The sequence below is a fragment of the Podarcis cretensis genome, assembly GCF_951804945.1.
Source record: "Podarcis cretensis genome assembly, chromosome: 15".
Taxonomy (NCBI): Eukaryota; Metazoa; Chordata; class Lepidosauria; order Squamata; family Lacertidae; genus Podarcis; species Podarcis cretensis.
Window position 1 is genome coordinate 8,096,269 of NC_137185.1, and position 22,826 is coordinate 8,119,094.

General features: G+C 41.6%; 1 protein-coding gene and 1 long non-coding RNA gene across 43 annotated transcripts in view; one reads left to right on the forward strand and one right to left on the reverse strand.

Moving 5' to 3' along the window:
* The window catches only part of MSI2 (musashi RNA binding protein 2), a 413,369-nt gene that overhangs the window by 260,106 nt on the left and 130,437 nt on the right, over positions 1–22,826 (reverse strand). For all 42 annotated transcript variants that reach the window (XR_013833509.1, XR_013833510.1, XR_013833511.1 and 39 more), the window contains one exon: positions 18,766–18,858. Coding sequence is in view for 39 of the 42 variants with exons in the window: in XM_079955691.1 (XP_079811817.1) it covers positions 18,766–18,858 (93 nt within the window). In the remaining 3 variants the exon portion in view is untranslated. The remainder of the gene's footprint in view (positions 1–18,765; positions 18,859–22,826) is intronic.
* LOC307204498 lies at positions 7,235–13,913 on the forward strand. Its single transcript, XR_013833716.1, has 3 exons — positions 7,235–7,484; positions 8,642–8,726; positions 13,123–13,913. It is a non-coding gene; the product is annotated as an uncharacterized lncRNA (long non-coding RNA).

Genomic DNA, 22,826 nt, shown 5'->3' on the forward strand with positions numbered 1-22,826 from the left:
AAGCCGAAACAGCTCCTAAAACATACTACCTTGAAGCTTGTTTCTGCTTTCATCTGAAGTATTCCCATACTGATGGGGCTTTCCAAGATAACACAGGCAAATCTTTAAAAGATTTGCTGGACCAATCACAACAGTACCCTTTTGCAAACGCTCAAATCTTCTGCAAGTTAATTGTTAAAATGTCATTAACATTAAACAAAAGTTTTGCTTACAAAATCTTGCAGAGGATCCAAGAAGCGTACAGCTCCCTGCATATCACACAGTCCTCCAGCAAATGTCTGACACATCACAAGTAGACTGGGTAGTTTCACTACCCAGAGAATGAGGGAAAAGATAATACCCTCTGAAAATCCACACATGCCAAGGAGCCAGCTGTGATGCCTCAGTACCACCTTCTGGAACTGGCCACAAATGCCTAATACAGACAATATATAATACAGGTAGTCCAGCTAGAATAACATCATGGTGGATAATAACAAAAGTCTCTGAGAGGTCCAGGAGAAACAACAGGGTCTCTCAATTCCTCCTGTATCTTTTAAAACCCCTATGTGTATTAATAATGAGAAAAGACTATTGCAGTGAAGTGGCATTAAGCTGCAGCACCATCTAGGAGACATCAGACGAACAAGTAGTAACTTCAGGTTCAGCCTTTTCTACACAGGAGTTATAGACACAAAACCCCAAGAGGGCAGGTTCACTGTTCGACCCTTTAATAGTTTCACTCCCTCTGAAATTTGTTTTCTGCTGCTTCTCTATGCCTTTATTTTAGAGCTTTAATGTTGTGGTGTTTTTAATAATTTTACTTTTAAATATGCCATTGTGGAAGAAAATATTTTTGAAGACCAGGACATGTATTTTATGCACGCACACGCACACACCACTTAGACACTAACATATACAGACAGACCATTTTTAAAAAACAGCCTGGAAACAGTTTGGATCCTGCAGAAAGCTGTTTCCTGCATTTCTTGCACTGCGAGTGTTTTGACCTGACCTGACCTCACCCAACTGCATCAAAAGAACCTCAACTAAGTAGGCCATTTCTCACAGAAGGGAGTAAAGTCGAGGGGAAGTAGAGAGAATTAAGAGCTGCCTTTCCCTCAACAACACTCCACAGTTGACAGGGGAGTCTTTTAAAAAATCTGTAATCGTTTTAGCAGATATAAAATGTTGTAGTGAAGAAAGGTACACATGTTCTGGGATAACCCACAAATTCAACTATCGAAAGTCAAATAAGCACATCAGGGTAGGTGGGTGGGAGGCTAAAGCGACAAGTTTTGCTGTACTAAATGTGGCTTGAAATTACCAATCTCTGTGCAGCAGAATAATGGTCAGGGGTCCCTTTACCTTTACCTTTACGCAGCAGAATAAAGATGGGGGAGAAATTTGTTCTGTTTGCTTCCCAAACAAATTCATGCTTCCCAAACCAATAAATACATGAACCAAAATGTAGCTATGGTCTGCTAGATTCACCCTTCTCCAAATTCTGTGCTACGGCTCTCCAACAACAACAACAACAAAAAGAGTACAAAAAGGCATTGTGTATATAAAAATATGCATATCAGTGAAAATAATTCACAAAAATGCATTATATTAGGGGAGGGGACTACTTATAAAATTGTGCATAATATGTGCACAGAAATGCATAAATTGACAAATTTGTCCATCCCTTGAGCAGATTTAAACGCACTCGATTAAAAAGGTATGGAGAGCTGCCTATCAATGAAACTAAAAGCTGGTACACCATTTAAAGTGCTTATTCGACACACATCTGTTTTCCATAACCATATTTCTAGCCTGGGGCTAAAGGCACATGATGCAGCAAAATTTCTGAAGCTGAGCAGGTCTGGATCGGGTCAGTGCTAGGATGGAAAGGCGGCTTGGGAACTCCATGAGCAGCATGGTGCAAGAAAAGCCAAAATATAGGTCACAATTAATCTTATTTATTTATTTAAAGTTATAACAAAATAAACTATCTGGTAAGGCAAAAAGTCACAAGGAAACAGAACAAAAGCAAGATGTGCTAACAGGCAGTCTTCATGCTTACGAGAGAAAATCTCATTTTTGATGTTAAGTAAATCTCAGTACACTCCTGAGACTTGAAGCCATTTTATACATTCGGCAGGATCAAATGGTAAGACTACTCCAGAGCTGGACGATTTCAGATACAAAGCCCCACGTACGGCCTGCAGTCATACAGTCTTGGAAATGCTTTGCAACTGCTGCCGTCTGAACTTATGTTGCATTGCAGCAATGGGTCCAGGACCATAATTAGGGAGCCTCTTAATCTTTAAAACGAATGGCTTTACAGGTATGAAAACAATGCACTGGTGAGGTCAGGTAGTCAGCAGATCAGCACTACTTCTGTGCAGCTCTCACATTCAACAGCAGTTGCTTGAAGCAAGATGTCTAATACAGCTGGAACTTGCTGGAGCCTTATGTCAAAGACAGCTGTTGCGGCCAAATAACCACCACATTTACTAATTAGGAAGGATCAGTGTTCAAGAGAGCCGATTCCCTATTCCTCTCCTGCAATCAGGGAAAATGCACAGGGTCAAAGCGAGGAGAAGTTTAGGTGTCACAGCTGAGAAACACAGGCTGCTCTTAGGATAATTTAGAAAAAAGATAAAGAAAACAGCAGGAAGACAAATTTTCATTGGAACTATTACTGGTGTGACAGAATATTCTCTTGGCAGAAGAATTCTAAGATTTCAGGGAGAAATGCAAAGGTTAATTTTTACTCTTTGGAGATTACAAGGACACATGAACACGAGAGAAAATTTAGAACATTAATGAGAGCAAAAGCAATTATATCACCTCTCACTGCCACTCATATATTTTAGATTAAGGTAGTAGGGATGGTTTCACTATACTTAACCAATGGAAACAAAAACAAGAGCCTCCTAATAATAGCTGAGCCACAGGAAAGGTAAAAAGAGATGAATGAAAGAGCACTTAAAAGAATCAATGTGAGCCTTAACACCCTCCCCTTGAAATTCCCTGTGTGGAAAGACCACCAGCATCCTGGGGAATGCTCAACCTTCAGCACGAGTGTCACAAGGTCACATGAGTGGTGGGAACGCTCTTCCTCAGAAAGGAGCGACTCAGCCTGACAAGGTCTCAGGCGTGACTGATAGTCAGGAACTCACAGCATTAAGAGACAAGGTCAAATTCCAGAGCACCAGAAACCAAACCAAAATAATAAAAATAAGTGACTGCCTAGTTTGTGTTGATTCACTTTGCATCTACAATCATGGTGCATTTAATCTCTCGCTGCCTTTTTTCTTCTTCCTCCGACACAATCAGCTCCTCGGGAGCCAAGGAGGGGCCAGTGGAGACCCATTGGAGTAAACGAATCCAGATTTTATGAACTGCTGGCAGCCAAATACTCCCACAGTATGGCCTATTATTAGATCACTTGCCTTACGTGGAAAAGGTTTCTTAAACTGCAGAGAGAAATAAATGGGCAAATCTAACACTGGAGTTAAAGTGGGTCTGCCAAGTGCACGCAGCAGTAATCCATAATGAGATGCAAATAGAAGAAAGAACATATATACCGGATCTCCTAAGACATACCGTATCTTTGGTTAAAAACCTGAAAAATTTAACAGGGAGTAATTTTCTGTCTGCGAAGTTCTTTATCACAAAAACAAAGCAAAGCAATATAAACCTATCTAATTTTCTGCTCAAATTGCATAATCCATGTTCCAGCCATACATAAATTAAGTAAAGATACTATTTCTACTATACTGTTCTACTTAGTACATGCACGTGATTATGCCAGACAAAAATTAGCTGTCATTGGTTTTAAGTGGAGATGAGCAAGAACACACAAAAAACACACTTTCCGACAAATTAAAAGGTAGACAGACAAACAGCTGACATATCCTTGTGTGCGTGAGAGAAGTGACTTGTTTGAACCAATTATCAGGAATAGTCTCTTTCCTGTTCAACATCTTCACTCAGTTTTAGGTCCTTCTTGGTCTCTTTCCTCCTTACACCCCACCCAACCACCAGCCAAGATGCAGATGGGGATAAGAGGGTTTTTTATTGTGCTGCCTAAATTATGTAACAGCATCAAAAATCAGGTTTATCTACCCTTTTTAAGAAGGCTCTTAAGAGCATTTTATTTTGGTGAACGTTCTTTAACCAGAGCCCCCTAGACAATGCCCCCCTTTCATTTCCCTGTTCCTGGTGTATTTTTTATTGTGCTTTCTCACAGCTACTGTGCATAAGTTGCTGCTCTTTTCAGAACTGTAATTCCCCTACTTTTATATGCTGTATGCCATCCTGAGTATGCCCTTAGCATAAAAAGTGGGGTACATAATTGCTAACATAAATAAATACATAAATTATACAAACCTATGATCATATCTATGGGACTTGTTCTCCCAAACACTGCATCAATGTGTCTCCCCTAAAAGCATCAGAGGACCTGATCTGGGAAAATCTTGGCAACAAGCAACAGCCAGGTTTTTTGCTCTGAGGTAGTAAGGGAATTGTATAGCTGCATAGATTTTTATTTATTTACTAAATTTGTATGCCGCCCTTCATCTGTAGAACTCAGAGAGGTTCACAAATACCAGCGGTCAACTTTCCTTCCCCCATATACTCTGATGAATTTTTTTGGCTATTTGGAATAGAAAACAACTGAACCCATAAGCAACTCTTAAAGCTTGGCAAAAGTAATGATGCCTTTGTTAAAATTATAGATCCAAAACACCACCAAGTTATTGTCACACAGCAGGTAGGGTGGAGCTATCAGACCACAACCAGCATGGCCCACTAAAAGCACAATGCCACGAAGGGTTAAGTGACCATGCCATAAGGCTGTGCTGAGTACTGTTGAATGTAAATCCCTTCCAACCCCTTCTATCTGATGTCATGTCAGAGCACAAATAATCCTGGCTCAGAATGCTCTAAAACCCAGTTTTTGAATAGGGCTGTCACCTGATTAAAGAGAGCTTGGCTGATAAATTTGTAATGAATTTTACTCTGCTAATTAACTCTATGAATTATATCTGTATATAAATAAAAAATGCTGCCAGCAAGCAGGCATTACAGAAGGCCTTGTCTAAGAAGAGGCATTCTCTCCAGTGAGAGGAGGGAGAATTCTTTTTCAAAGATGGCAGGTGCAGGTTTTATAAGTACTCACACTGAAAATCCTAGTGTTTGGGGGGCAATGATGGACCTGGGTGTGTGTGCTGAGGAAGAGAGTTCACATGTGAAAGGAAAGGAAACAGGGAGGGTTCAAAGGAACTATGACCCGCCACCCTAAAAAAAGGGGCTTTGCACGGCTCATACAAAAACAGAACCTCCCAAATGCCACATTGCACATGTAGTTTAACCCCACAGGCAAAAGTCTTCTCACCAGCAGATCTTGGTAGCCAATAGGTCCTTTCTGTTTTCAGCATGCATACTTGTCCCTGCTTTGCTCCCTTTTAAGCAGAAATAGGCAGGGCAACACCTGGAGCTCAACATGCCACTGTGTTAATGGGAAAGCACAAAGGATGTTGGTCGCCTTCCACGAGCTCATGCCTCTGTGCAGAGCTGCTAAGTCCCCCTCCCCTTGCGGAGGGTTGCTTCACCTGATAAACAATGTATCTATAAATATACCCACAAACACATTGGCACTTCTGCTAGTTCAAGTTTGCATTATCATCAACTATCTCCTGGGAGTGTCGGGCCACAGAAACAACCAGCTGGTGCACCACAATGATTGCCCCTTCAGGAGAAGCATATAATAAAACCTGAAAGCTGCAATATGAACTTCGCACATACTTGTCCTTTTGGTTTATTCATCAGAAATAATTATCAGTAACAGACATTCAGAGCAGCACATTCTTTATGATGGGCATTAACATTTAGCCCGTCTCCATAATTATAATGCTGCAAGCTCAAAGGAGGTGTACCAGCCTCCCCAATTAAACTAACTCTACTCAGGAAAAAACTCACGTTCTCCCCCGAAATGACATCATAATTATTTCTGTGAAGGAAAGCCTTACCTTAGTGTAGTAGTGGTTAAAAGATGAGGTCCTGAGTCCCCAATCTCACAGGAGTATTATTACTTGCTGTACTGTCTTCCAACATGCCACTCTCTCTCTCAGACGAAGCCCACCATTTTTAATACTGCAATAGCAAAGGCCCTCCCTCCAAGATTGTTGTAAGGATTAGTGAGATAATGTGAAGCACCGAAGCCTTGTGCACACACAAATGTATTTCATCTAAACATATAGATGCTATTTTGCTCTTTTTTATAATGACTGACAGCCTTTCTCCATGTATGCCTCTCATCCAATATAAGACAGGTTTCAATGTCAGAGAGGACAGTTCAGCCAGGGCACCCAGGTTAATAAATATCCTCCCCAAGGAAATCTGTGGGGCACCTACATTGTTAATCTTTAGGTCCCAGGCAGAAAAAGAGCACATTTTTATTGAGATTTGGGTGGCTGATATTGTTATATTTTTTTTATATTTTATCCACTGATAGTATTTTTTGTGATGTGCACTGTTGAACTGTCATGCCCTAATACCCTTGTAAATCATCTTGAAATCTAGTAGGTTGAAGGGCAATACATAAAGTATTTAAAAATAAATAAATAAAACACCTCTTCCTGCAGCTGACCACAGGGTTGGCACTATACCAAATTGATTGAGGCTTTGGGGGGGTTGCGAGGGGCCAGGCAGAAACATGAAGGGCGACAGGGGACATGCCCGTGGCCTGCAGTTCTCCCTCCCTAATGTATTACAATGCAAAAATGGTGTCACCAGCTCTTTGGATCAATATCTATTTATGGGCCAAGAAATTACATGTATGGTGACCTCGCCATCAGTGACACATTCTTCAGCCGCATCTGAGTCACCCGAGGCCCATAAACAAGCTTCCAAAAATAGGTCCTGTTTACTAGAGTTAAAACCCAGGCACTTGAACAAAAAGCCTGCACTGAAATGGGGGGGGGGTGTAGGAGGGGGAGCCCTGAAAAGCAAGATTCAAAAGTGAAGCGTTGCAAGATTACTGAACAGGGCCTATTAGGTGGCACCAAATTGCTATCTCGGTTTTCAAACGATATAAAAAACAAAGCAACTTCTGATGTTAAGAGAGCTGCGTGTGTTCTTTATAACCATTACCAACATCACAAATAGCCTTCTTGTCCTAAGAATGATGCCAGAGCATCCTTTGTGATTCACAGGTTGCAAAAACATACACATATATAACCATGGGTCATAAGGATCATTCACAGGAGGAGCTGGAAGTAATTGCTTAGAAAGTAGTGTTAAACAAAGGGTTGAAACCACAGAATTGCTGAAGAGGGAACATTAAAAATGTCAGCATGGATGAAAGACATTCACCAGCGCTTACTGTCAAGAAGCTACTGGCCTGCAGATGTCCTAAAGGGTACTTGGCTAATGGGATCAACATTACCGTTTATGATATAAATTATATTTCGGAAGCAAACAACACAACAAAAAAGCACAGAAATGGAGTAAGTTCAAACTATTCTTTTATAGTAATAGTCTCCAGTTGAGCATAATCACCAAAGCTACAAGTGATAAGATTGCCAAAACTAAGCAAACATCTGTGAGATGAATTCATCTCCGAGGGGAAGCCAACAGCTTGTTATCATTAAGGAGGCGATGCTCTCTCTGCATTTGAACTGCAGGCCCTTGTTACAGCTTTTGGAGAGGCAATTGCACCAGATGTTGGCAGCTATCTTCAGATGGACGACAGGCACCTGCTGTGGAGGGTGGAGGACTTAAGTTTTCACTGCCCTTTGGGGGGGTCCATTCTGGAAAACAAGGAAGTAGTTGACCCCTCTGTACAGTGGGGAAAGTGTGTGCTTATGAAGAAAATTCAGTGTGTACTTTCCAATTGTTCAAAACCTTCCTATTTTTAAATAAGATTCAATAGGGTTCAGTCGGGAGGCAATACCTCCTCCCACTTGAGCCCAAGAACTCTAGGCTTATCTAGGGAAGCTGAAAGAATTATTATTTCTCAGATGTTATCCAGACAGAGATGGAAGCTCCAAATTACCTAAATCTACTCTTTAAAGTGGATTTTAGTCATAACATAGATGGTAAAACCTGGCTTCTGTAGCTTATGTTGTTCTTTGTGTACTAATTACACAGCCAATACTACAATGAAATATCACAAGCGTTTGGAGTGTGCCTTCTGAACTTCTGCAGATGTTTCACCCAATGAGGACCCTCAAATTTGCTTCAATTTTGCCTGAGAAAAAACTCCAGTGGCCTCCCTAGAAGAAGTCACTGGTGAATCATGCCCACTGTGATCTTATCAGCAATTAATAACAAGACAGTCAATAGCAAAGGGCGCATGTCCTTTTTTACTTTACGTTGGGTACCTTGAAAAATAAAAAAAGGAAAGAACACTTAACCCTTAAGCTGATTCCACTACATGCTGTTGAGAAAATTAAGTGTTCGCCTCTGGCAAGGAATACAACCCTATCAGCTTCAGCTCATCCCAAGATCAAGGGGCTTACAAGGTCTATTTTGAAATAAACATCATGTTTGACACAAAATCATGATCTTCACTGTGCTAGTGCAGCTTTGAAATCAAAGCCCTGCTAGCGGGAATAGATTTTTCGCTTCTCTTATTGTTTCACCTGTGGAACATTTCTTTCAGGCATCAAGCAGACTGTAAAATAACCTATTGCAAATCTTCAGCTTGTGAAAACAAGACAACGCGCCATACTTTAAATAAGCACAAGGTAAGCGACTTTCAGGCTAAAACTCTAGGATCTTCGATCAGTTATCTGAAGATGCCAACACAATTCCATTTAGATATACTCCAGTATATGGCATACAGAGATATTGGAGCCAGCCATTTTCACAGTGTAGTTAGAACTCTGAAACAGCCTGGTTCATCATCAAACAGGCTGCCACCACATCCTAGATCTGGGTGGAAAATACACAGCAACAAAACTGTAATGTTGTTTTGTATGAAGAGCACATTTAGCTTCCCTAAAAAGCTAAATACTAGTATGCCGTAACCATACCCCAAAACTGTTTTATTTCAAGGCAATACACCTCGTAGGGGAGGGGGTTTAAGGGAAAGCAGCCCTTTCCCTGCCTGAGAGTAAATATGCATCTGGGAACCCTAAGGAATACAAACTGACTGATAGTAGTAGCTGCAGACAAAAGGCAGTATTTCTTCACACAACGTACCAGTGAAACTTCTTAAAATAAGGGTTATATGAGTTCTAAATGAAATTCCAGTCAGTAATCTGGCTGTTGCATTTTTGATCAGTTGATGCTTCTCAGTTGTTTTCAAGTGCAGCCCCACCAAGAGTGCATTGCAATAATCCAATATGGGAGCTAGGAGTGCATGGAGCATAGCGTCCAAACTATCTCTGCCCAAAAGTGGCCAGAGCTGGAAATAGGCACTCCTAGCCACTAAAGACATCAGAGCCTCCAGTAATAATGTTGGATCCATGAGTAGCCCAGACTACAGACTTGCTCCTCCTGGGGACTGCAACCCTGCACAGAACCAGCCATCTCTCAAGTTCTTTGTCAATTCTTAGTCAAGAGCACTCAGGACATGTAACATCCCTGCCTTATCAGGATTCCGCTTCTATTTATTGGCCCACATCCAGCTCATCACCACCTCCAACACTTCTCCTGGATGGAACAGAGAGACAGAATCTGGTGTCCCATTTTGTTCTAAAACTCATGAGGATCGCTCCCAGCAGCTTCAAACAGATGTAAAATATAGCATGCAGGACTCACCATCTACTTCCTGAAGCCACTCCCAAAGAAGAGGGTGGTCAATGGATAAAAGGACATGGAAAGGTCAAGAAAAATGTCAAGCAGGGCAACCAAAACCATTTCAGGGCCATGACCAGTCCTGAAACCAGACAGAAATGGGTCCAGATAATACTGTGAGTTATAGTCCAGCAGCATCTAGGGGGGCCACAGTCCCCTTATACCTCACTATATGAACCCAAACATTTCTCGCCTGCCTCTCTTTCAGCATGGAGTTAGGAGAGAAGTGTTAAGACATCCACAATTTCCAGGAAAAGGATATGTGAATTTTAGGCCTATAAAATATGCCAAAACTCTACCTCCCGAACAAAACTCTCTTTCAAAAACCAAAAAAGACATGTCCAAAAGTAATTTGAATCTACCAGCACCGTTAACTGCTATTAAGCGCAAATGCAACTTCAGGAAAGGCCACATGCATTGACTGGGCCACTCCAGCAATGACTGTGTGCATTGCAGACTTGTTTCAGATTATGAGAAAGCTAATCCACCTTCTCTTTAGATTACCCTGATCGGTTTTCTACCTGAGCTACTTTATCCTTGTCTCCCTTTTCATATGAATGATCCTATCAGCATACAATTAATTATGATTTTTTTAAAGCATGCAAATTATAGGTATGCGTGCATTTCTGTCATGATTATTAGCACAGGTAATAGCAGTGTGGAGTTCCAGAATTGGGGTGGGGGGCTTGTGTATCCCCTTAAATGTGGGCCTCCATACTTGCCACTGTTCACACTGGCCATTCTCTCTCCAACCTCTCACTACTGCCCAGAAAGAGAGGCAAGAGGAGGTTGCTGCTGTTCCTCTCTGCACATGCTCAGTGGCAGGGCATCTGGTCTGCTAGCTGACAGTCCTCTGTCCTCCCCCTGCCACTTCTAAATTTTGTGGCAACTTTGGCAAACCCACTATTTTTCTGCAGGTCTGTATGTACTGTGTATATGCTGTGTGCCTCTCTCACATCCCACTGAGAAATGTGAAATCCCTAGGCATGCTAAGACAGAAGGGAGAAATAAAAGAGAGGAAAGGCTTGCATCACAGCATCAATGTTGGCAGCTTAGGTTTTCTTGGCTGTTAGTGCCTTTCTTGTTCTGACAGATTTGGAGAAGGAAACCCAGTGACCAAGACTGGAGCCTTCAGAGTTAGCTAGGCATGGCTTTTCTCTTACAATCCCTCATGAGGGTGGTGTGTGCTGCTGTGACACATTTCCTAGCAGTCTTATCATAAAGCCACTGAAGAGACAGAGACATAAAAATACAACAAATGCTCAAAAGGGGAATGAAAATTGCCAGAGAGACTGGCTTGTCTCCCAAATGGAGCCAAGTGGCTGATGCACTACATCCTAGGTCTACCAGTTGCCTAAAAGCCTTCCAGCCTTAGACAATAGCACTGACTGTATATATAAAGGCACTTGAACAGGTCATAAGTGACCGATTTATGGCCATTTGCTTGCATGTAGGAAAAAGTGTCATTATACCCATTTCCCGCAGTACAGTGCTTTTTATCCACACCCCTCTCCTTACAGCCAAGGAACACTCATCTCTCAGGGATATTCTAAATGCTTTCCAGCTCTTCTGAGTATTCAGACCCAAAAATGGTCTGCTTAAAAAAAAACCAAAAAAACCAGTAACAAGCACTTTACTCAGGATGTTAACATTTTTTTGGTACGGTGACAACAATGTTTTGTGTCATTATCCAACACAATGCATTATTTGACAAGAGTCTTCCTTCCCCTCTTGCCCTTAAAAAAAGTCTTATTTCTTGAAAAAGTTCAAAGCAGGATGTATCACATTTTATTTTAGTGCCTTCAACTCTGGAGTTCTGGTCTGGACATCTTGCAGCACCATGCCAAGTTACTTTTGCCCCATCTGGCTCATGTGAATTTCAGGGCTAAGCATGGCAAAGGTAGCCAAAATGAACAGGACTCCTAGTTGCTCAGACCCATGAAGCTTTTTTTCAGAGATTAAGGAGTGCCACATCATCTCATCTGACCTACTAGTGTAAGGAAGCTCTCTTGATTCTATCTAAGCTTCGAAATAGACTGGATTCGCCCACCATGATCTTACTGCCACTCTTGGGCACACCCCTTGTTATGTTCCCATATCCCAATATGCCTCTCATACTGGTTAAAAAGATCCACCAGAGGAGGACAAGCATTTGGGAGGTGATGGCGGAAATGGTTATAAACCATTCCTTAAAGGTAATATGTAAATACTGCCTTCTAAAGTAGACTGGAATAATTTTCTTTCAAAATGGGTTTCTTTTCAAAGTTAACTGGACAATATACATCCAGAGTCAAAGTAGGACAATAAAATGAGATGCAGGTTTTTGTCTCCAGCCGGCTTCTGTAGGCACAGGGGAGATTAGCAACAGCCATGCAAAAATGCACCAACATATTTTCTCCAATGCATATTAAAATCTTTTGGGTACTCTTGATTATTACAAATTCAGATTAAGTCAAGACCTGACCTTCTATTACTCTGAATGCAACTAATTTACAAATATAGTGTCTTGAAATGCAGCACTGAAAATTGTAACTGGCTAACAAGTAGTCAATTTTTTTTTTTTTAAAAAAGAGAGATTTCTGAATAGAGGAACAATAATAAAAAAAAGCTTCAGTGTACCCTACTTACTAAAATAATCTACATTTCAATGTGTAGCAGAGGAAATGTGCCATTCCATCTGCCTGCCCATGCTAGAATAAATAACCCTTCACTGCTAGGAGGATCACAACCCTTCTCACCAACTGGCATCAGGCTGAAGCCAAGGTTAGGAGGTTGCACTGCCAAATCTCCCTAAAATGAACCCATGGAGAGAATATTGCCTTTTCTCATGCTAACAATCCTATTATCATGACATCTTCAGAGGCCCTTGGGGCCTCAGGGAAAAATAAACCTTGGAGTGTTTAATACTCCAATGGATCATTAACTTGTTCACACCCAGGTATCCATGCCAAAAGAGGCAGAGATCTCCTGTCTGGACGGGGTGATATTTCCACAGCTGTCAAAAGAGAAGGACTTGAAAAAAGCAACTAATAGTGTGACTTCTATCACTCTTTTGGGACATTCCTCAACTCCCGGGATTCTTGCGGATTGCACATATACACAATTTGAAAACACACAAGCGCATTTGCTGGGTTAAACAGGCCATTGCTGGCTCCTTGCTTTTTATTCAAATGTGTGATGTATTAAAAACATTAACAACAGGCTAGTACATCTTTATTTTCTTTGGAGATTACAGCACACTTTGGCATTCACTCTACTATTCTTGCAACATAAAACCCAAGCTATGCTCAGGCACACCTAAAGAAACAGCAAGTTTAATCCTTTGTTTCTTTTCTGTTTAAGAGTCAAAGCACCCAGGAAGGACCTAATGGGACAAAGTTTAGAGAGGCAGCATGATGCACTGGTTAGTGTGTTGGACTAGGATCTGAGAGAGACCAGGGTTCAAATCCCCACTCAGCCATGTGGGCCAGTGTCTCATTCTCAGCCTAACTTATCTCACCTGGCTGTTGTGAAGATAAAAATGGTGAAGAGGAAAACTATACACAACAGTGTGAGCTCCTTAGAGGAAAGGTGAGATATAAGTGCAATCAATCAATCAATCAATCAATCCTTTCCTGCCTTATCTGTGGGTGTGATCAGACACCTACTTCTCCTAACAGCAACAGTCTCTTCCTGCATTCGCCTCACCTGTAGAGACTTCAGTAGGAAGCAAACCACTGCCATTCCTCTCCGCTGAAAAGAACAGGCTATCCCATGCTTCTTTGCACCCAGTAAGGAAAAAAATCTGCCTCTGAAAGGGACATTCTACTCAACTATTTATGGCCAGGAGGACGGAGGTAGATCTGCTCTACACTAGCAAACGAGCAATAGTTTTTCAAGCAGCCCAGGGGCACAGAAAAACGGAGCCTACGTGGCAGAGAGTGTATCAAAGTGACTGAAGAGGCTTCTGTTCAAATTCCCTACTACTTGATCACGAAGCTCATTTTGGGCAAATCACCCAGCCCAATAGTGCTGTGATGACAAAATGGGGGTATATCACCAAAATGCAATTGAAGGAACGTAGTCATAATGAATTAACACTGAAGCACCGCTGGCCAAGCACCCTTTGCTCAAGACTTTAACAATTTAACTGGGTGCTAAATTTCATCCCACCTTCAATCTCTCACTTTAGGATAGGAAGGGGGAGGAGGGGGAAAAGACACTGAAAGCCTTGTCCACTTGAGGGGTTTTTTTTCTCTCTTTTAAGGCAGGCACATAGCAAACTTAACATGCCTCGCCTGGCTACTTTTCAAGAGAAATGCCTGAAGTCCAAGAATAAGAACAAATGCTTAAGGAGTCTTAAAACATCCTTGATCTTTTAAGAGAGATAATGTAGCACAGGTATTTTATTATATTTTATTTTATTACTACTTTTACCATTACACACAGAGAACAGAAAAGTGCATTGGTGTACTAAGTTGGCTTGACACATGCATCACTACTTCTCAGATCTGAAAAGTTCAGGCATCTACAACACACTTTTTACATTCCCACCATCTTGCTTACACATGGTGAAAAATAATATCGTACACCTTGCGATTCAGAAGACTGCAGCTGCAAAAGCTGAACACAGCTCTTCTCCAATAAGATCCTGCATGACTGGAGCAACAAACAAACAATTAAACAGCCCTGAAACTCCAGCTACTTTTAGCATTCCTAGTGTGTAGTGGCTTAACCTTTCTCTGCCCAAAATTGCATGTATGACCTAAATATTCTGGTACAGCATCCCAATGCTTGAGATCAGCAACTTCCAAGTACTTGTAAGGTGAAAAAGTAGCTTAGAAGCAAAAAAATTAAAAAAAATAATTAACATTTCACAAAGAAGGGCTGCATCTTGACACAAACCCAGGAAGACATGGGAAACAGGGCAGCTGAGGTATATAAAGGCCTGATTGTAGCAGCCCACTGGATTGGAAATGACTCGTAAGCCTAATGAAACAAAACTTTTGGCAGTAAAACAGAATGAAAGGAATGAGACAATAAAAAGACAGGAACAAAGGGAGCAGAGTTGTTTCAGCTTAGCAAAATAAGCTCACTTTGTTGTTGGGAAAAGCCAAAGCCGATTAGGATAAACCAGTGACTAAGCATAAGTCTTCCCAACTAATTACACAGCTCACCATATAAAGTATAAATTGCAAGTCTCCAAAAATAAGGACTGGGTTACTTTCACAGGACTTCTGGAAAGCAAGTGGTTACCTACATAGGGGTGGGGTGAGGAAAAATAACAATCCCTTTTATTAGCAGCAGCTTACAGCTTTAAAAGAAGCAGAACATTCAGGTCTTAGGATATTTTAAGTGTAAGCTTTAATCAAGTTTGGAGAGGCTGGCGACTTTTTTATTGCAGGATATTACTTACACACACACACACACACATGGATATATGCAAATTTTAAGTGCTTCTGTGTATTCTAGTTGAAGTATAGAGGTAAAAGTGGAGAAGTCAGAGTAAAATCTGGGATTCTCAGTTTTATCCCTGGTCTTCCCATAGATTCCTTGCACAATTGTGGCTATACCCATGCTGTATCTGAAACCGCAGCTCTCAAATAAATTGAGCAACCCTATTAAAGTTCATAGAATTACTCCAGTTACTTTATCAACATGGAAGGTGAGCTGCATTTCAGTTTCATGTCAATTTCTCTCCCAAACTGGCAAAAGCTAATAATAATAATAATAATAATAATAATAATAATAATAATACTGACGAAGATCTTAGGCCAGAGATATGGCATTCAAGTCAATAAAAAGAGAATGTCTAAAGAGGCCCCAACTCAAAGGTCACAATCCAGCTCATTTCAGCAAGACTTACATATACTTAATGGAGCTGTGGACTGAGGGTTGTATCCAATTAAGTTTTACTCACACTACACTGAATGAAATTAATGGACCTGTTAGTCAAGTCCAATATCGTCTGAGTAGGACTAGCATTTGAAACAACCCTCAACCTCTGAGATATTCAAATATCGTTTGTATTCGTATTCCATTCCAATCCCCTTCATTTGGCTGCTTTTTTTGGGGGGGGGGAAATCCTTTAGGGGATGATGATAATAGCCGAGTAGCCCTTTCTCTATACATACTGTAATTGACAATCTTTGCATATAATAAAGGGAAAGTTCTAAAATAAAGGTGAAATGGTGAACTTCTGGATGCTCCACAGGGAGGGAGAATTTCACACACAGCAGTGTTTGGGATTTATTGGGGCAGCTACATGAAACTGACCAATCAGTATGGCTAATCAGTGTAAAGCAATTGGAAAGATGCTCCCCATTTTAAAACATTTTACAAAACTACTTCTAAAAATGGCAGGTGGCAAACACATCTGAAAAGATATATTCTCCTTTCTCTCTCATGGGAGGGATGTCTCTTCTAATACGAAGCCTGCTACAACACATTTGTTCATCTATGAAAGGCAAAGAAGATCCACAATAAATCAACCTGGGTAAATTAGAAACTCATAAGATATATAGACTGAAATATTAGTAATCAGGTGACAGCCTTATTTCTTATTATAAACAAAGCATTGAAAACTGGTATTTTCAAAAAGGTCTGCTGAAATGGGATGCATTCAGCTATTAGGATAGCAATAAAAAACAAGTGTTGTTTGTTGTTGTTTTAAGAGGGGCATGGTTTAAAAGAAAAAGGGCCTTATAAGAGACTAACATAGAGAAATCTCAAAGAGGCATCAAAACCCACTTAAAACGCTTGGATGATCTCAGCCTGGTTGTCTATTTTTCAGACTCAGCATGAAGCCACCAGATGGCAAAACAAAAATGATTCCTCAAGGGTGCATGCGAGAAACAGGGAAACATGCATGCGGCAAAACTGTTATTAACTTCAAAACTAGATGGAGGAGTTTGGCAGATTTGACAATAACTAGGGAAGAAACATTCAAACGCTGCCATAATCCTTTAATAAAGGGCTCAGCGGGCTGTAAACATCATCCTGCCGGAATCGAAGATTATCATTGAAAAATAAAATGAATGGTTTTGCAAAACAACTATCAATCCGGCAAAATAACTATTTAGAAGTTCCCTCACCATGAAAGGAAGGTGTACACAAAACAAGGCATTCAAAGGCTACCCTAAAAATACAGGATACAATTTCTGGAACTTGCCCGTGTAAAACTTCACTGAGAAGGATGGCAGCTGCACAAGTGCAGCCTAAAAGCCCTCTGGGGGCAGGGACATCTTGGGTGTAATTTGTACAGTACCAAGCTCACATACTCACACCCAAAATAAATATTAAAAATAGTGGTGAATCTTTCCTTCTCTTTAACAGACCCCACGGGAATCAAGAGCTGGCCTGCAAAATATAATAGCACCCCCTTACCACTCATTAACTTGGAGCACATTCTATCACTAGTTCTCCAAATAAGCTGTGGAAAAGAATGCTAGTTGATACTTCACAAGGCTTACACAAGAGAACTTCATCCCATGGCTCAGATCTGTCAGCACCCAAAATACACCATCTCCAGCAAATGTGGCAAGGCCACTTATGATTAAAATGAATGAGAGCTGCAGACATGCAAAAGAATTGACCCCATCTCCACCCTCAGACCTTTTGTTTAATTAAAGATGTTGAAATTGATCTGGCTTCCAGATACTTCCATATCCTTCTATCAACAGCTGCTGTTGCAGGATTGAGCATAAAGAATCACAGCATAACCTACAAGAACCTTTGGTTGAACTGAGGTCTGTTGGATAACATCAATAGAATGTAAGAGATGTTTGATTTCTCTGAGGATCAGCTTATCCAACACCAGGTTGCTAAGATGTATGTGTGTATGTCTAAATATAAAGGCAAGTATCCCACAAATATAATTTGCAATTACAAGCAACTGTAAGTTATGTGCATGCCCATGCCCTCAACATTTATCCAAGCTGGACAGGCTCAGAGGGCCACAAGACTGCACTGCATCACACAAAGCCTCCTGCTTGTGTACCAGTTTGAAGGTCTGAGGAATAGACTACCACTGGACTGGTCCCACACAGGGAACAGCTATAAATTATCTAGTCCACAAGCCTGGCACCAAAACTAGCATCCCCATGTCAAGTTCTCCACTCTATTATTTAGTTCAGAACTTCCCCATATGCAAGTGCCATCATGCTATCCACTTCTCTGCCTCCAATCCACATCATTGCCTCCACTTTTAAGAACAAAGAAAAGCATGCCATGGTGACATCAATATATGGAATACAGGTTATGGAAAAGGAGAGCAGAGAGGAGTGAGAGTTTTTCTTTGGCAGTGAATCCTATACATGCCGTCCTGCCCACAGATGTGACCTGCTACCCAATCAACTCTTATGGTCCACTCGTTTAAAGCCTGCAGAAGAAACCAGACCAGCCACATTTTGGGGGATGGAATATAGCCTTTTCACAAAAAGAGCTCTACTGACTGTCATGGGACCATATATTAGACTAGATGTCTACTGCTCCCCCCATGATACACACCCCTACGGAAAAAGGAAACAAACTCTGCAGTTCTGCAGTCATCTCACAAAAACTTCTCCAACATGTGTGCTATGGCAGTGACACGCCACAGCCCTTCTCTGAACAGTTCAAAATGAAAGCAGATTAAAATGAATTCATTTTAAACTGAACAGTTTAAAACGAATTCATTCATTCACTCACTGTTTTACACGCACACACTTTACTATGAAAAAACCCAAAAACCTATCCTCCACTTCTTATATTACGCAAGATAAAAGAGTACATCATCGTGCCTGATGTGGAATCACTGTAGGGCTGAACAGCATGCTAGTTTGATGGCTTGCAGAAATACGCAAAGATCACCACTTCTCCAACAGCATGAGGCTCTTTGGCAACATACTGAAAGCAGCACTTGTAGACTTGCGTCACTGCTAACACAAAACTGACCATCATTAGAAAAAACCTTCATGTTTCTCACAAATAAATTCAGATTGTAAATTATGTTGACTCATGACTTACCTTGCCAAACTGTTCGAAGTATTGCTTTACATCTTCCACTACTGTATTAGCTGATAATCCACCTACAAATATTTTCTTTGTTCTCGTGACCATCTGTAAGAAATTAGAAAAGAAAAAGAAAAAAACATTACCCCAGATTATTAAAGGAAAACAAAAAATACAATGCATGTCATAGACATAGCTTTCAGATGCTATCCCTTTAATCCAGTTAAGGGTAAATCTCTTTCCCCATGAAAAGGAATGTACGTTCAATTCAATTATATGAAGTACTGCTGTTTGGTTAAGACTGCTTTGATGGCTGGGTTTAGGCAGCCACCAACCCCAGTGCCCACTGGGTATTTTCTTTTAATAAGCATTTTCATTTTGAGAAAGCTCCCTCACCCCCACTACCTCACCTCCATATAAAAGCCAAAACCAAAAATAAGTTGCAGCCAAGTTTCAAACAGTTTCTGTAGCCTGGCTGCTGCCTCAAAAGAAGTCCCCCTCCCCACCACACAAACACACTGGCCTCCTCCAACAATTTCCATAATTTAAAACAAATCAACACTTGTGTACCAACTGCTCCCCAAGTTGCTCAGGATGGGTGCCTCATCAACAGCCCCCCCCCCCCGGATTAAAACCTGAAGGAACACCTCTCTTGATAAATATATTTTTGAATTTAAAATATTTAAATCCCATCTTTTGGCCTAAAAGGTCCCAGAGGCAGCCCATGACAATTATTAAACTACAGATTCACAATTTCTCAAATCCACTCCCAGAGTAATAACAGCCAGGCCTACTTTTTTTTAAAAAAAGAATGCTGGATATAACCATTCACTCTGTCTCCCAGCATATCCTTCTAGGAATCTCTTAAAAATGTCTGCTGTAGTACAGGTATGACTCTGAAGGAATGAAAAGAGCAATGCTACATAGGATTCCCTGCTCAAAAAAGGCGCATCTGATATGGTAGGCCTGTGGCCCTTCAGATGTTGCTGGGACAGGATTGTCAATAGTCAGGGGTGATGGGAGCTGCAGTCCCAAAACATCTGGACTTGACTACAGTTTGCCCCATACAGGAACAAGGGTTTGATTTTTCTACATGCACTTCAAACCCTCTCATGTCACATTGGTGTGCTCCAGCGCACAGCCTGGGAATTATCAGCATGAGTGCCCACTTTTTTTTATTACTACAACAACTATGAAGCACATTAGCAGATGGCCAGTGAGCTTCTTGGCTGAGCAAGAATTTGAACTCAGTCCGTATCACTGACTGCTACACCTTACTAGTTCTGACAATGGGCTGGTCTATTATACATGCAGTAGAATGAAGTGCAAACGAGGTCGTAAAATGCACTGACAGGTACAATAATGAATATTCCACATTGCCCCGGGGCAGAGGGGGAAGAGAGATCCTAGCAATTAGGATCGTTCTCCCTGTTGCACATGTTTTATACTTGGACATCCAAAAATGGCAGAAAGCCCTGTCAAAAGTAGTCAGTATATTCAAAGTGCTGCACAAATGCTAACCAACAGAGGGGACCTAGAGCACTGCCTGTAAGATGGACATGGGTGGGCAGACATACTTTTAGCAGCTCGTGAAAACCACAAGAGGGATATACAGTGTTCGGAACTCCCATTGTTCTAGGCACATTTTGCAACAGGGAATTTTATCAGCGCGAGCAGTTTCCGAGCTCTGGGCGCAGTACTGCGCCTAAGATTTCAGATTAAAACTGCAGAGTGGAAGGAAAGGAGGACCTTTTTTGGCCTCCCCACTTCTAGCTACTCTCTGTAGACTGGAGAAGAGACCCTCTTAAGAATACTAGGGAGCTGAGAAGGGGAAGGACCAGAGCACGTGAAAAATGAACGTCCTATTTTAGCTGCAGTTCATTCATTTTCAGCTTTGTATTATTGCTATAAAAAGTGCACCTAGGCATTCCGTTGTTGCGTCCATAACCTAGGTTTAAGGTGCCATTTAGCTCCTAGCTTTCATATCTCGGTTTCTAACACTGGGGTAGAGGGGGGAGGGGAGCCTGTATAGCTACTGACACAATGGATAAGGTCCATTAAGCTAAGGTAAAACATAAATTTTGAGGGGAAACTCTCCAAGTTGTCTCCAGTGTTGGTCCTACTCAGCTTAAACCCACTGAAATTAATGGACATGACTAACTTGGGCCTATTCAAAGTAGAATATAGTTGGATACAACTCTCTAATCCCAACACTCTCTCACCCTTTTGAATGCTGAAGGGACTACATACAGGAGATGGAAATGGATTAAAACTGAGGTAAATTATTTTCCAAAGAATATTTGTGAGGCGAGGAAAAACTTCTAAAGACAGTTCCTCATCATGTTGTTCAGACAGTGGTAAAAAGAGAACCAAGGGGAGGGCCCTCAAGGCATACAGGATGAGGACAGGGGCTGCTGCATGGCTCTTTGAAGCCTCCGTCGTTTCCAAAATGCCGCTCTGCAGAAGCCACACGCATGACTGTGCACAGACCACAAAGAGCTTCCAAGCTTGGCGAGGCAGGAGGGAAAGAATAGAGCAGGTTGGAAAGAACAATAAAGACTTCACCCGAGATCACAAAAGATTTGCATTAAAAAATCTTAACAGGTGTCCAAAACAACTTGGAGTGCCTTTTGGCCACAGCAGCAAATGTGTTGTGACTTGCGCTGCACGCGGGAGCATTCTGTTACTCTGAGGATCAATTAAAAACTAATTTTAGTGAGATCGTGTTGTGTGTGGCTTAGGCAGCTCAGAGTGGGAGGCATTCAAGAGGAGAAGCAACAAGGGGAAAATTACGCCTTGGCTGCCAACAGTGCTGCTAGAAGACATTAGCTGCGACAGAAGCTCACAAACTTTCCCTAGCTGAGCTGAGGATGCTCTTCACTTCAGGAGTCAGAAAAGGGTTTACAGGACAAGGAGAACACACACATGCGGTAACCCCAGCACCTCGGTCCTGAACGCAAGAGCTTTCAGGTGAGGGACAACAAGTCATACCACAGTCACACCCTGACAAATTTGCAAGGAACCAGAGCATGGAGGTCTGGGTGAGCTCTGACCCCCCCCCCCAAAAAAAAAAAAAAGATTCAACGTGCTTCTATCACCTATGAATGTAAGGCACTGCATGTGATGGTGGAGGAGGGACAGATGTCTCCATTCCTCCTCCACCAGCCTACTTGGTTGTCCATACTACTAGCCACAGAGGAAGGAATACAATGCTGGATCATGGGGGAAGGAGGATTCACTTAAACTCTCCAATGCCAATCTGCATGCTAGAAGGCAATGTTTTACTTAGCCTGGCCTACCAGCAGGGAACCACAGATTGTTGTTGTTGTTCCTAAACTTTTGTAAGCTTATTTGCAATAGCTGGGTGAGGTGCATGCCACTAGCAACGCTGGTTCTGATTCACCACCTTCAACTTTCTGGGAGGAAACCACACTACCCTTTGTCCTTGGCTCCAAAAACCCAGTGATGGGCCAAAAGGTTGCTGTCCCAGGATTATTGCCTGCATCAACAGGTCCAAAGATTTCTTCTGTTTTTCTTGAACCTACCCATGCATTTTGCTTTTATCATAATATTAGAAATGTAATCTGATTTAGATCTAAAAAGAATGGCAATTTGTAGACTGGTTCTCCTGTCAGCACAGGAAACAGACTGCAAGAAAACCAAGAGGGCAGCTGTGATCTGGGTACGCAAATATCTGAAGCCCCACTCTCTATGTCCAATTGGCAGGCATGCCCAATCTCAGCAATGGCAAGGCCTAGAATCCATGGCTCTGTGGTGTGATGAGCCTCCAAGGCTATAATATGGACACTGGGCACTGACAAATCCCCAAGAACAGGTTTGACTCCTAACACTCCAAGTGTCCATTGGCTCTCCTCAACAGCAAAGATTCTAAAGACTTCCTGTTTAGGCTAGAACTTGTCTGGGTAATAAAAGCCTTTCCTGGATGACTTGGCCTGGCATTCTGGCTCCACATCTACTCCAAGGCACAACTCTGATACTCCAGTTCAAAATGCACATAACATTATACAGAGAAGACATGCATGCAGTTTTCAACAAATTCCAATTAAACCAAACTT